This window comes from Tupaia chinensis, unplaced genomic scaffold (assembly GCF_000334495.1).
Source record: "Tupaia chinensis unplaced genomic scaffold, TupChi_1.0 Scaffold000381_1, whole genome shotgun sequence".
NCBI classification, from domain to species: domain Eukaryota; kingdom Metazoa; phylum Chordata; class Mammalia; order Scandentia; family Tupaiidae; genus Tupaia; species Tupaia belangeri.
The window spans coordinates 1,140,472-1,154,828 of NW_006159883.1; the positions used below are offsets into that span (position 1 = coordinate 1,140,472).

A 14,357-nucleotide genomic window follows, 5' to 3' on the forward strand; every position below is an offset into this window, starting at 1 on the left:
AGCCAAACGAGTCAGAAAAAATAGGTTTTTGCCATCCAATATGCCAGTGCTGAAGAAGGAAGGTAGAAGGTACCTTGGGAAGGGGTAAATCAGGTACTAGGCCCATAGACTCTTTTTTTTAGATTTCTACAAAACAACTGGTCTATTTCTTTCAAAACTTTTTTTTTTTCTTTAGAATGGTTTAAGATTCACAATAACATTGGGAAGGAGAAAAGGTATAGATATATAACATAAGCTTTTTCCATTCTCAAATGTATAGTTTCTCCCATTAGTAACCAGTGTGGTATATTTGTTATAATTAATGGACCTACACTGACATTCAAGTCTACAGTCTACATTAAGATTCACACTTGGGGTTGACAATTCTATGTAGGCCCATAGACTCTTCAATGCTTTTCAGCAACCACTTTTCAGATAGTATTTGAAAGTTAACTGATGGCTAATCTAATCAAGAAATGAAATGTTACAGCATTGTGCTCCATCATAACGCACAGCCCTGCTTGCAAAGGAATGAGTCCATTCATTCATTCAGCCTAAACTGATTCTTACCATAAGCAGGTGCACAAAGAGTCATGAGGGGTGCAAAGGTGAGCATATCTTGCTTGCACCACACTGAATGTCTGGGTTCCCCTCAAATCCGTAACTTGTAATCCTGACCCCCAATGTAAAATCATTAGGAGATGGAGCCTTTTGGAAGAAGCCCTCATGAATGAAATTAGTGTCCTTATAAAAGCAGCCCTGGAGAACTCCCTTATCCCTGCCACTACGTACAGACACAATGAGAAGGTGCCGTCAGTGAGGAAGTGGGCCCTCACCACACATTGAACTTGAAGATGCCTTAATCTTGAACTTTTCACACTCTAGAACTATGAGATAGACTTCTGTTGTTCATAATCCATCCAGTCTATGGGGTTTTGTTGGAGTAGCTTAAATGGACTAGGATACTACTCTTCATTCTTCATGTCTAATGAAGGAAGTGAGGCAGGTCAGTTCTGTTACATACAACGTGGATGGTTCTGTATACTAAAGTCGGGGAAGGAATTCCTCCAACCCTAAAGGAATTAAATAAGGCATAAAAGTTTACTTTTGGGCTAGGTCTTGCTTAGTGAGGATGAGGAAATCAGGGCACATTCTAGTCACAGAGAAGGTCCTATAAAAAAGATGCACAGAAAAACTCCATGTGTTTGGGCAATGGTAAGAAGATGTTTATAGCTAGGACTTATGTGTTTTGGAAAGGGGTTAGGAGAGGTGAGAGATACAGCTGGAACAGTGGATTTGAGTCATGCTATTTATAACCTTGACTATTACTCCAAGTAGTTTGTGCTTGGTTCTTTTTGTGTGTGTGGGTTTTTTGTTTTTTGTTTTTTTTTTTGAGAGATTTTCATTATAGGGCGCGTGCGCTCGCCAGACAGACAGAGAGAGACATAGAGACAGAAAGTGAGAAATCCCCCCCGGGGGGATGGTCACGCCGCAATCCCTTCTCCTCCATTCTCCTCTCAGGATCTTGGGCACGCACGCACACGTGCCCGGCGTGAGTTTTAAACCACCAGGTCTGGGACGTGAACCGCAGTCAATTACGTGGGAGTCCAGCGACATAGCCATTACGCTAACTGCTGGTTCCCAGTTTTTTTTCTTTTTTTTTCAAAGAATTATTTTCTTTAACTTTATATATGTATTCACTTATTTTCATTTTGACTGGAGAGGGACAGAGAAACAAAGTGAGAAAGCAAGCCACCAGGTCTGGGATTTGAATCACGGTCAGTCATGTGAGTCCAGTGCCCTTAACCACCATGCCACCTTTCAGCCCCCAGTTTGGGCTTAGTCTTGAAGGTCTTGTAAACATAACTCAGATCGACATGAATGACTATTTCTTAGGTTGTCAGGAAAGTCATCATGCAATTTTTGTATAGAAAAATACATCTCGACTTTCCTCACAAACAATAAATTGTAGGACCACTTAACATATTATTGTAATAGGATGGGCAAAAGTACAGAGAACTCAAATTAAGTGTGTTAGTGATGTTAAGGAATTAGGTGCAAAGACTGGCGAAGAGGAGAGCAAAGGAAAATTCTGTGGCTTCCATGACTGTTGGTTCTAAGGATTCTTGGAGGAAGAACAAGACCAGAGATGATATCCTCAGTTGGGCACACTCTATGTCAGGTTCAGTTCCCTCTTTCATAAAATGAGAATAAATGAAAAAACAAGAAACTGGATCTTTCATTTATTCTGAGGATTCAATAATATAACAAACAAAAAACAATACTCTTATTTGTGACTAGGATATAGAAATACGGACATAGAGAAAATCTGGGGTGGAAAAGAAACATTCGGGAATTATTGGTAGATAGGTTGGAAGTATTAAATGTATAAGCTTGATTAGGGAGATGGCATTCTTTAATTTGGTTCCAGATCTTTGATGCATACAAATAGACAGAGCACAAGGCATTATAAAGGCTGGCAAGACAACTTTGAAGAATTGGTCAAACACAGGAAAATGGCCTGATGGAAAAAATAAGCAGCACATAACCAAACACACCAATTCTGTCCAGAAGCTGACAGGACAGAAGCTTGGAGAAAGTGGACTTGAACTTAGTAGGTTATAAGTACCCCCCAAAAGTGATTCCAGTGGTGGGAAAGGGTAAAAACTGGGTCACAGTTCACTTAGAATGTTACACTTTCATGACATATTTTGACACTGTATAACCCTTTCCTTGGGGATTTCATTTTGTAGGGCTGAAACACTGAGATTTTACTCTCTCCCAGGAACTATGAATAAAATGTTTCTCTTATTTAATTTGGTGAATAGAGGGACTTGGGAATTAGACTGAGAGAAAATGACTGTTGTTGGGATTCACTGTTAAATTTTTTCATGGAAAAAAAAAAAAAACACAAAACACTTGGGACCTGGGGGGAAGGAGTATGGAGATGATAGGAACAGAACAGCACAAACCACACCACAGAACCTCTGCTATAACGCAGAAAGCGGTACTAGCCCAGCACTGGCAGGACAGAGGGAAGTGCCTGAGACTCTACACACACTGCCAAAGCCATTTAAGATACACACTTGCAAGCACTTTATGACATAACACCTCTTACCTTTCTTTTGATATCGGTGAACTGGGAAAATATTAAAGACCAATAAAACGACAACTGCAGGATGTAATAGTAGTGAAGGTCAGTTGTGAGTGGCTGGGGATAAAAGAAACAAGGAAGGATTAATAGTTAATAAGGAACTCAATGTGTAGCCCACGTATTTCAAGCATAGTGCTGAGAAGTAGCATGGTCTTACACCTGCACAAATGCAGTTCCTGCCCTGTTCTCATTGGAGACAATGGAACTTTGAAGGATGCCTCTTATCCACAAATTGCTGGTATGACTCGTTTTATCTCCAACCCAAAAACATTAATGGACACTAACATTTGGAACCCAACTCACTATTCAGGTTAGCAAAAGCACTTATAAGGGTTCTTTGACGTAAGTAATTCCAAGATTCCTTAGGTAATCTTTAAAAAATTCTAATATATACACAGAAAGAATAACCCTGGCCAATTGCAGTGAGATTCCATAGCGCACAGACAAGGGACAAAGGTGATAAAAACTGGATTACTATGTGGATCACTGAGGTACAGTTTCTAGTTCTGCATTAATCAAAAGCTTTCTTGTTATTAGTAAGTGTTCAGTATGTTGCAAATAAAAACTTAAGAAAGAAAGAATGATTTGGGACTAGCAGATGGCGCAATGGTTACATTGCTGGACTGCCACATAGTTGACTGCAGTTTGAGTCCTGGACCCGGCAGCTTAAAACTATGCCAGGCATGTGTGTGTGTGAATCCAAAATCCTAAGAGGGGAATATAGGAGAAGGGACTGTGGCATGGCCATCCCCCTGGGAGGTGGTTTCTCACTTTCTGTCTCTCTGTCTCTGTGTTGAGCACATGTACCCTATAGCAAAAATTTCTCTAAGAAATTTACTGAAGACCTACCCGTGGTGGTGCTTGCTGCTAAGATGTTGTGCTGCATAGGCTAGGACTACATGAGAGGCCTGGGTTCAATTCCCTGTCTAAACTAAAGCCCAGGCATGATGGCAAGTGCCCACAGTCCTAGTCACTCAGAAAATGGAGGCAGGAGGATCATGAGCTTGAGGCTCGCCTTGACAACATGACGAGACCCTATCTGAAAGGGGTGAGCATCATGTACACATTCGCATTCTCACACACACACACACACACACACTCACACACACACAACACACACACAAGATTAAATGGACAGGGAGGCTGCCAAGAGATACCAAACTAGGCACCCAGGTAGGAAATCTGAGATAAAGTCTCAGTTCCATAGCTTAGTAGGTATAAAACCTGGACCTTAGTTTGCTCACTTACCAAATGAGGGTGATACTTGCTTTAACTGACTCAGAGGCTCAGGAATAGGGGGAGTCTCAGAGAGTCAGTAGAAATCAGGAATATTTATTTTATGCATGAATCCATAAAAACAAAGCAGAAATTTTAGAAAAAAAGTTTTTACGATTTTTGCTATAGGGCACGATGTTTGCTGAAGCTAAACAGAGAGAGACAGAGAAAGGGGAAAGTGAGAAACAAGTCCTCAGGGAGGATGGCCACACCACAGTCCGTTCTCCTCCACTCCTCTCTTGGGATTCCGAGCATGCACACATATGTGCCAGACATCTATTTTCAAGCCACCAGGTCTGGGACTCGAACCACAGAGTTGGCCATGATTTGATCCAATGCCTTAACCACCACGCCACCTACTGACCCTAAGAAACATTTTTATGAGTTGTTTTTAATTGCCTTTGAGTTATATTTAAGTGTCTTGCTTCATTTGAATAAATTAAAAGTCTTTTAAACTTATCACACAAAGCAATGGTAAAAACAATTCAAATTCTGTGCTTCGTACACCAGTGGCAGGCAGTGAGATGAATATCATGAAAGGCTGGCACTAGCTCAGCTACCAACTCTAAACATGAACTTCAAGGAAAACAGTCTCCTGCTTGTGGACTTAGGGCAACAAAATGCACAGTGGGATAATAAACTCTCCATTCAACAACCCTAAACTAGAAGTTACTATGAGCACTGCTGTGGTCTGAACCTTTATGGCCCTGCAACTTTCACATGTAGAAGCCCAGTGTTCATGTGCCTGGATTTGGATGGAGGTGGGGCCTTCGGGAAATGATTAGGTCATGAGAGCAGCCATCATGAATGAGATTAGTGCCCTTTATAAAAAGGGACAGGATCTTTTATAGTATGTTGTTTCACCAGCCGAAATTAAGACGAGCATCAATGTTTTATCAAGCTTAGTATCACCTGGGAGAGAATGTATCTCCCATTAAGCTGTCCTTTTAAAACTTGGAGGCACTAGTTTAATGCTGTCATCTTATTAGGCATTAGATAAAGAACGGATATTCAGGGCCAATGTACATATGTCAGCAGTAAAGTCTAGAAAACAAGGATGCTTCAGCATCCTTTGGGTCAAGGTTAAAGTTGAGTTTTAACGAGATTCTCTTACTTCCAGCATCACCACCTGAGGATATGCCCCAGAGGGGTCACCAGGGCAACTTAGCTTACATCTAGAAACTGCAGAGTTCATAAGAAAGCACAGCATTATCATAATTACTCTACCCCTGGAATGCTTTGCAGTTGATAAAGCTCACTCACATGTTAACTTCTTTGATTCTCATAAAAATCCCATAAAATTAGCACTATCCTTCTAGATCTACATTGCCTAGTTGACAAGAAATCACTGTTAATTACTTCAGGTTAAGAGGCTGGGCCCAAGTCTTTCACAGATGGAGAGGCTGTGACCACCACTGTAGGATTTTTTATTCCCAACCTGTGCTCCTCATAACAAGCTGTATGCAAGGTTCAACGGACTGCAACTTTACATTATTTTGATCTTAATATATACATATATATATAATATATTCCACATAAAAACAAATAATATACATACTCATACACAAGGAGCGGTATATCCTTAATAAAACTGAAGTAGACCACTATAATTTCATGTAAAAATCAGTTACTTCCCTAGTATATACATGCTAAATAAGTTTCATAAGTATCCTCCATCTTTGAAAGAGCTCTTAAGACCTGAGACTGACTCTGACTGTAGTCCATAAATTTATATAAATCTGAGTACACAAAAAATGCAATAATTAGGTACATAATAGCTATATGCTCTTTAGCACTTCCTTCACACAAAGAAAGCATCCGATTTTTGTTATTAGTATATTCCATTTGTCAAGGATGACCCCTGTCCTTACAAAGATCATGAACTTTTTCCAGATTTTTTGTGAGCTATATGCTAAATTAAGCAATGATGATTGATCAGTAAGATCTTCTTTTTTTTTTTGGAGAGGTTTTTGCTACAGGGTGTGTGCACTCTCCAGAGAGACAGGGACAGAGAGACAGAAAGCAAGAAATCACCACACCCCCCCAGGGGGGGGAATGGCCACACCACAATCCCTTCTCCTCCATTCTCTTCTCAGGACCTCGGGCACGCACGCACATGTGCCCGGTGTGAGTATAAGCCACCGGGTCCGGGACTCTAACCACAGTCGACTACATGGGAGTTCAGCGACATAGCCATTACCAGCTAACTGCTGGTCCCAACAGAAGACCCTCTTGATCTGAACTCCAGAAATGGCATCCTTCTGTTCATACTAACAATGTCTCCCATTTTGAAACATGACTCTATCTACTTGCCTGTGGAGTCTGTAGTGTTATCTGTGAAACAATAAGCAACTGCATTTTGGGCCATGGTTCTAGCAACTCATTTTCTCAGAAATAAGCAACCTCTCTTTTCCAGACATAAATGTTGAAGTTATTTTGGACTACTTAAGATTAAGAAGAGGAATCAATATTACATTTTACATGGCATTTGTCTCAATGTCTTTCATGTGCCAGAATTTACCTCATAAATGAGGTACATTATAGCAGCTGCCACATCCACATTTGAGTTAGTTTCTAGAAGCCTTTCATATAGTTTTACACATAGCAATTTAGATATATGTGGATCTTGTCACTCTGCATACCATTATAACATACAGAGTCTTAAATGAGAATGTTTTAAATATTTAAGATAGTAAAACCATAGTTGAGCCTGAGAATCATGATTGTGAAAAATAAGTGTTGGGTTTCAACACTGCTTTAGTCTCTATCGAATCCCATAGGTCACTTAGCTCCCCCAAACCATGTCATGTTGCTTGTTACATTCTCTCTTGATCTGAATAAAGTATTTAAAAGAGATGGAAATGCTAACTGGAATCCATTTTAATGTGTCCTTAAAGAGAAGACACAGGGGGACCAGCAGTTAGCGTAATGGCTATGTCGCTGGACTCCCACATAGTCAACCTTGGTTCGCATCCCAGACCCGGTGGCTTAAAACTCACGCCGGGCATGTGTACGTGCATGCCCAAGATCTCGAGAGGTGAACGGAGGAGAAGGGATTGCGGTGTGGCCATCCCCCCTGTGTGTGTGTTGGGGGGTGATTTCTCGCTTTCTGTCTCTCTATCTCTCTCTGTCCGGCGAGCGCACGTACCCTATAGCAAAAACCTCTCCAAAAAAAAAAAAAAAAAAGAGAGAAGACACAGGGCGGGACTGCTCCCTCTTAACCTTGTACAAAACAAAAAGATCAATAAATGCTTCTATAAAGACAGTCCAAAAGAATCCCAAATTTAAAAATCCAAGTTGCTTATAATGTATATCTGTTTTGTCATCAAAATGCCTAGTTGTAGTTGTATTTACTTCTCTTATATAACATATTCCAATTGAACTGAGGATTAAATAGAAATTTCTAGAAAAGTCTCAGGTTTGATAGTCATGTATTAATTTATCTGAGTACCACCGCAACTGTTGCTAATAATACTAAATTCATGGATAGATACAAAGGTATATCAGTGGGCAGAGATCTAAAATGCACTCTTTCTGGGACAGCTTTTAATTCCATTTTCAACAATGCTTTTTTTTAGTTGCAATGATAATCCATCCATGCATAATGGTACCAGCCCTTTTTCTGCACTCAAGAAATAAATGATGCTTGATTTATATATTTAGAGGCTGCTCCTAAGCCACAAAGTGAACTGAACGCAGCGTGCCTGCTCCAGCTGCACACTCACACTTTCCCAGGGCTGTTGAGTCAGGCCTGTGCTGTCATCAGGTCTGCAGACTTCCCTCAGAAAATCAGAAGACCAGCTGTTACGGATGGGATTTATCCATCTGTTGAACCAATCACATCCTATTCTCCAGTAAATGTACTTCAGCTTACTCTATCTGCTAAAGCAAATAGACTTAGATTCTAAACTTCACTATGAACATGCTAACAATTTCCTCTCTAGATTATACAAGCAGCAGGGGAAGGACCAAAGAGCAAGATGGCTGCCCAACTTGGGACCAGCAGTTAGCATAATGGGCACGCGCCCTATAGCGAAAACCTCTCAAAAAAAAAAAAAAAAAGATGGCTGCCCAACTTGGGACCAGCAGTTAGCATAATGGGCACGCGCCCTATAGCGAAAACCTCTCAAAAAAAAAAAAAAAAAGATGGCTGCCCAACTTGGGACCAGCAGTTAGCGTAATGGCTATGTCGCTGGACTCCCACGTAGTCGACAGTGGCTTGCGTCCCAGACCCGGTGGCTTAAAACTCATCCCAGGCGCGTGTGTGTGCATGCCCAAGATCCCGAGAGGAGAATGGAGGAGAAGGGATTGCGGCATGACCATCCCCCCGGGGGGGGATTTCTTGCTTTCTTTCTCTCTGTCTCTCTCTGTCTCTCTGGCGAGCGCACGCGCCCTATAGCGAAAACCTCTCAAAAAAAAAAAAAAAAAGATGGCTGCCCAACTTGGGACCAGCAGTTAGCGTAATGGCTATGTCGCTGGACTCCCACGTAGTCGACAGTGGCTTGCGTCCCAGACCCGGTGGCTTAAAACTCATCCCAGGCGCGTGTGTGTGCATGCCCAAGATCCCGAGAGGAGAATGGAGGAGAAGGGATTGCGGCATGACCATCCCCCCGGGGGGGGATTTCTTGCTTTCTTTCTCTCTGTCTCTCTCTGTCTCTCTGGCGAGCGCACGCGCCCTATAGCGAAAACCTCTCAAAAAAAAAAAAAAAAAAAAGATGGCTGCCCAACTTATTAGACCTGAAACCATGAAACTGATCTGAGGAAGACAGAAAGGCCTCCTTACCTGATAGGGGTAGTTGTACCAGCAGTGCCTTGTATTCCAGAACCAGGGGGTCTGAAAGAAAAGAACAAAGAAACATTACATGTTTTGGAAAAGAAATGAGACCAGAGATGTTTTCAACAGGCTCTCTTACCCCCAGAATTTGGGATTCAATCATTTACCTGTGTGAAAATTGAAGAACTTACAGCGACTAGAAATAACTTATTAAAGCAATTAGGGACGTGGGCAGTGGTACAACAGTAAACTCTACATTAGATGAGGCAGACTCACCTAGGGAGTCACCAGGTTCACACCTGGAGACCCCCTTGACTATGTCAGGCACCTGTATACCTATGGCCTGGGATTAGCTTAGGCCGAGGTGGGTCATAGCACCTAGAGCCCGTCACAGGTGCTATCTCTCTCTCACTCATTCATGGAAGAAATAAATAAGCTTAGAAAAAAGTGTTAAAAAAGCAATTAATATCCCATCACACATTTCCTCTGGATACTCTTCTAAAAATCAACTAATAGTATTTCAGGCTGCTTCTGAGATGGAGTCACAAACTGCTGTTTTTATATTTGGTTGATTGCTTACATATATTCCTGCTATGTAACCAGCCCCAACAGCAGAGCCATCAGGGGTGGGGGGGTCTCACTAAGACCAGATGCAAATCGTCCATCTCACTATTATCAATAAACAATGCTGACGGTTGCTACAAACTATCCTGAAACTCCTCAGATTCAATGTTTACAAAGCAACATTATTCATGCCTTGACCAGGGTTCAGAGATATGTGGGTACACTTGTCATTTCAGTAGATAGTTCAGACTAACCCCCACAGCACACTCACCCCCTATCTGTGGTCAAGGCTTTTTTTGGTTGTTGTTATTGTTGTTGCTTTTAAGTGACAGAATGCTCATTATTAACTTGATGGTAATTACTTGCCTTATGACACTGTGTAATCAGACAGAAAAATCTGAGCGTACTCACAGATTCTAAACATTTATAACAACATGGGGGAATTTTAAATGAGGAAGGAGTTGGTATGGATTTAAATAGGTAGGTGAACCAATGAATAATACCAGCACAGGGAACCAGCAGTTAGCGTAATGGCTATGTCGCTGGACTCCCACGTAGTCGACCGCGGTTCGTGTCCCGGACCCGGTGACTTAAAACTCACGCTGGGCGCGTGTGTGCGTGCGTGCCCAAGATCCCAAGAGGAGAATGGAGGAGAAGGGATTGCGGTGTGACCATCCCCCCTGGGGGGTGATTTCTCGCTTTCTGTCTCTATGTCTCTCTCTGTCTGTCTGGCGAGCGCACACGCCCTACAGTGAAAATCTCTCAAAAAAAAAAAAATAATACCAGCACAAACTTCCTCATGTTTGTGTGTCAATTTTATAAATATTGTTTGCATCCCTCATCTGCAGCTAGCAGCACAATCAGGTATACATCTGTATATATTTGATATGCATCTACATTTTTTATAGTTAATTCCCCACATTCTTATCAGCCCTGTACCATAGGAATGAAAATGATTAGTTTTAGTCAGCTAATGTTTCTTGAGTTCTTCCTACATCCTATACACTTTCAAAGGATCTCATATGTGACCCAGCCAATGCTGTGGTGGTGAAGGGGACTGGATTCCACAATGTCTGCTATGGAGTTTGAGTTCCAGGCTCAGTGAAAACCATGTAGGGCATGTGTATGTGAGTGCCCAGAATCTCATGAGGAGAATGGGGAAGAAGGGACTGCAGTGTGACCTTCCCCTGTGGGGTGGTAGTGCTTTTTAGCTTTCTTTCTTTCACTGTGTCTGGCAAGCACATGCATCCCTTAGCAACAAACAAACAAACAAACAAAAGGATCTTACATATGTGACATTTAATCCATAGTAGCTGCTATTATTTGTCTTGTTTTATAGATAGGTAAATGGAGGCCCTGAGTCTGTACATAATACCCAGGTTAAATAACTAGGCAGTGTCAGAGCTTGAAATCAGGCTGCGTGGTCGAAAACCCAAATGTAGTTTGATAAAACTGAACCAGGCTTCAGTGTACAAGCCAGATCGAAAGACAACACCAGTCCATATCCTAAATCTAAAAATGTTCAGGAATCACATATTTCCCTTTCATTTTCAAAACTACTCATTCTCTTTCCTTTGCGAAGTTTTTACTCTGCCCATCTGCTATCCATTAAAAACTGCCTATATCATGAAATCTTTCTGCACTTCACCTTCTGAGTCACTGAGTTGTGTATGAGTGTCCTCCATTTTTCTCACGTACAGCAGTGATGTTCATTATTGACTTCATGGGGTGATTGTGGGGTTAATATGAGATAGTGTACTTAAAAATAGTTTAGATGTGGGACCAGCAGTTAGCATAATGGCTATGTCGCTGAACTTCCATGTAGCTGACCGCAGTTCGAGTTCTGGATCTGGTGGCCTACACTCACGCCAGGTGCATGTGTGTGCGTGCCCAAGATCCTGAGAGGAGAATGGAGGAGAAGGGATTGCAGTGTGGCCATCCTCCCCCTGGGGGGGTGGTGATTTCTCGCTTTCTGTCTCTCTGTCACTCTCTGGCTTCCTGGGGAACGGACACGCCCTATAGCAAAAACCTCTCAAAAAAAAAAAAAAATCAAAAATAGTTTAGATGTTTCAAAAGTGTAATACAAGCATGTTGTTATTATCATTATTATTATTATAGTTATATAAACATTATGTTTTATGGAGGAAGATACAGAAAATATAGAACAGAACAAACTAAAATAAAAATAATTTAAATTTTCATAACTTTTAGCATTTTAATCTTTTGTGCTATGTAATATAGATTTAAATATAGGTACAGATTTATTTTGAAACACACTTATATATGCAGGTTTTAAAAATGGGACCCAACAGGGACCAGCAGTTAGCATAATGGCTATGTTGCTGGACTCCCACGTAGTCAACCACGGTTCGTGTCCCGGACCCAGTGGCTTAAAACTCATGCCAGGCGCGTGTGCGTGCGTGCCCAAGATCCCGAGAGGAGAATGGAGGAGAAGGGATTGTAGTGTGACCGCACCCCACTGGAGGGTGATTTCTCGCTTTCTGTCTCTCTGTCTCTCTCTGTCTGTCTGGCGAGGGCACGTGCCCTATAGCAAAAACCTCTCAAAAAAAAAAAAATGGGACCCAACACATCAAAAGCTATTTTTTTTTAAATTGCTTTTTTTAAATACACTCACCAGAAAGACACGGAAACACACAAAGAGAGGTAGAGAGGGAGAAGTGTCCCCTCCAGTGGGGTGTGGTCACACTACAATCCCTTCTCCTCCATTTCTCCATTATGTCTGGATTTGGGGCATGTATGACGTGCACCCAGCAAGTTTTTCAAGCTGCCAGGCCTGGGATTTGAAACACTCAGTCAGCTGGGTGCAATCTAGCTCCCTTAACCACTAGGCCATAGGGATGGCCACACCAAAATCTATTTTAAAGTACAAAATCAAAGTTAGTTTTTATCCTTTTGTCTGATAAAGTTTTTTTATTATCTCTGTAAGTAACTGAAAATCCCTGAGGGAAAATTAGATCACATCTTATTTCCCTCCCACCCCCCAATCTATGCCCAAATTGAGAGTTTAGCATTCATCTACTGAATGCTAAAGAAAAGGAACACAGAATGAAATGGGAGGCCTCTCACAAACCTAGCAGTACTTTTCTGAATCACAGTTTCAAGCCTGTAGGACGTGTGTGTGCTTGCTCCAAACGATGTAGCAATATCTCTTCCATGGTGGTCATTCCTTCCTGTCACAGGTAGGGGAGCAAAATTATGACTCCCAGTGACCAAGAAAAATCCATAATTCACAGCTTTCCTTCCTCTTTGAGTTTGTTGGATGATTAGTTTTCTTTGAAAGCCCAGGTTTTTCCTGTGTGGATTGGATGTGCATCACCCAGACCTGCTTCTATCTTGTGCCAGATACCTGACTGACCTGCAAAACAGCAGTTGAATATTGTCTCTCACCAGGTTCCTGCCCACCTGCAGTAAGAGAAAAGGCTGAATATTGTGCATTTGATACAACAATGAGGGGCCCTAGCTGAACTTATAAACTTGTTTACCAAGAAAATTTTTTTTAGATTTTTTTTTTTGCCATAGAGCATATGCACCAGCCAGAGAGAGACAGAAAGAGACAAAGACAGGAAGAGAAAGTGAGAAATCCCCAGGGAGGATGGCCATATCACAACCCCTTCTCACCCATTTTCCTCTCAGGATTTTGGGCATGCACACACATATGCCTGGTGTGTTTTTCAGGTTGCTGGGTCAGGATTTGAATCACAAAGTTGGCCATGTGGTATCCACCACACTACCTGCTGGCCCACCCAACATTTTACCAAGTTATTTTCTGTACAGTGTGTGTTCACATACACTCCTTGCTTTGACAATAATAAATATTAATATCAGCTTCTATATGTACAGGACATTTTTCTTCCATTATGGGTTTATGTTATGCCCTCAAAACACTGTGAATCAGGGAGAGCATATATCTTTCCCAATGTTGAGATGAGAAAACGGAAGTCTGTGAGAAGGTGATTCTCTTCATTTACAGCTCAGCAGTGGCATGTGAGCCTGGATTGGCTGCTTGTCATTTACCAGGTTAAGTATGACTTTCAAAATATGTATCAATATCATGAAGTTGTCATTTATTCATTTTCTCTATTGATAAAAATTTTGCACTTTTCTAAGTATCTTTTAAAAACATTTGCATATTCACCTTAGGTCAAAATCTGTATATTTCATCACACAAGTTAAAGAACAGCAACATAATTAAGAACACAAAAGATGGATTGATCGACGTGGTGATGTGATTCTCTCCCGTGCCAGGCTTTGGTTGTGCCAGACCAAAAAAGTTTATGAAACAGTATAATGGAACAATTTAGACATCATAGAAGAGTGATGGTGATTAAAAATACATTGAAAACCACTGATTTAGAAGGATGGGCTTAGCGTGTCCCTAAACAATAGTAAAATTTTATACCTAAGAAAGTACATGGCGGGCCCCGCGCCAAGGCGGCGGCGGGAGGCGGGCCCTGCGCCCCCCGGGCCCTGCGCCATGGCTGCAACCATTGGCGGGACTTGCGTGGGCCTCCCCGGGCTCAGCGCGTCTCCCCCGGGACCCGCGCCAAGGCAGCGGCAGGGGGCCCCGCGGGCCCCCCCCACCCCCGCCGC

General features: G+C 41.9%; 1 protein-coding gene across 4 annotated transcripts in view; it reads right to left on the reverse strand.

The window, feature by feature from the left end:
• The window catches only part of CERS6 (ceramide synthase 6), a 333,671-nt gene that overhangs the window by 77,307 nt on the left and 242,007 nt on the right, over positions 1-14,357 (reverse strand). For all 4 annotated transcript variants that reach the window (XM_006153571.3, XM_027773847.1, XM_006153570.3 and 1 more), the window contains 2 exons: positions 9,192-9,242; positions 3,098-3,190 (listed from right to left, as the gene is read on the reverse strand). In XM_006153571.3, the coding sequence (XP_006153633.1) occupies positions 3,098-3,190; positions 9,192-9,242 (144 nt within the window). The remainder of the gene's footprint in view (positions 1-3,097; positions 3,191-9,191; positions 9,243-14,357) is intronic.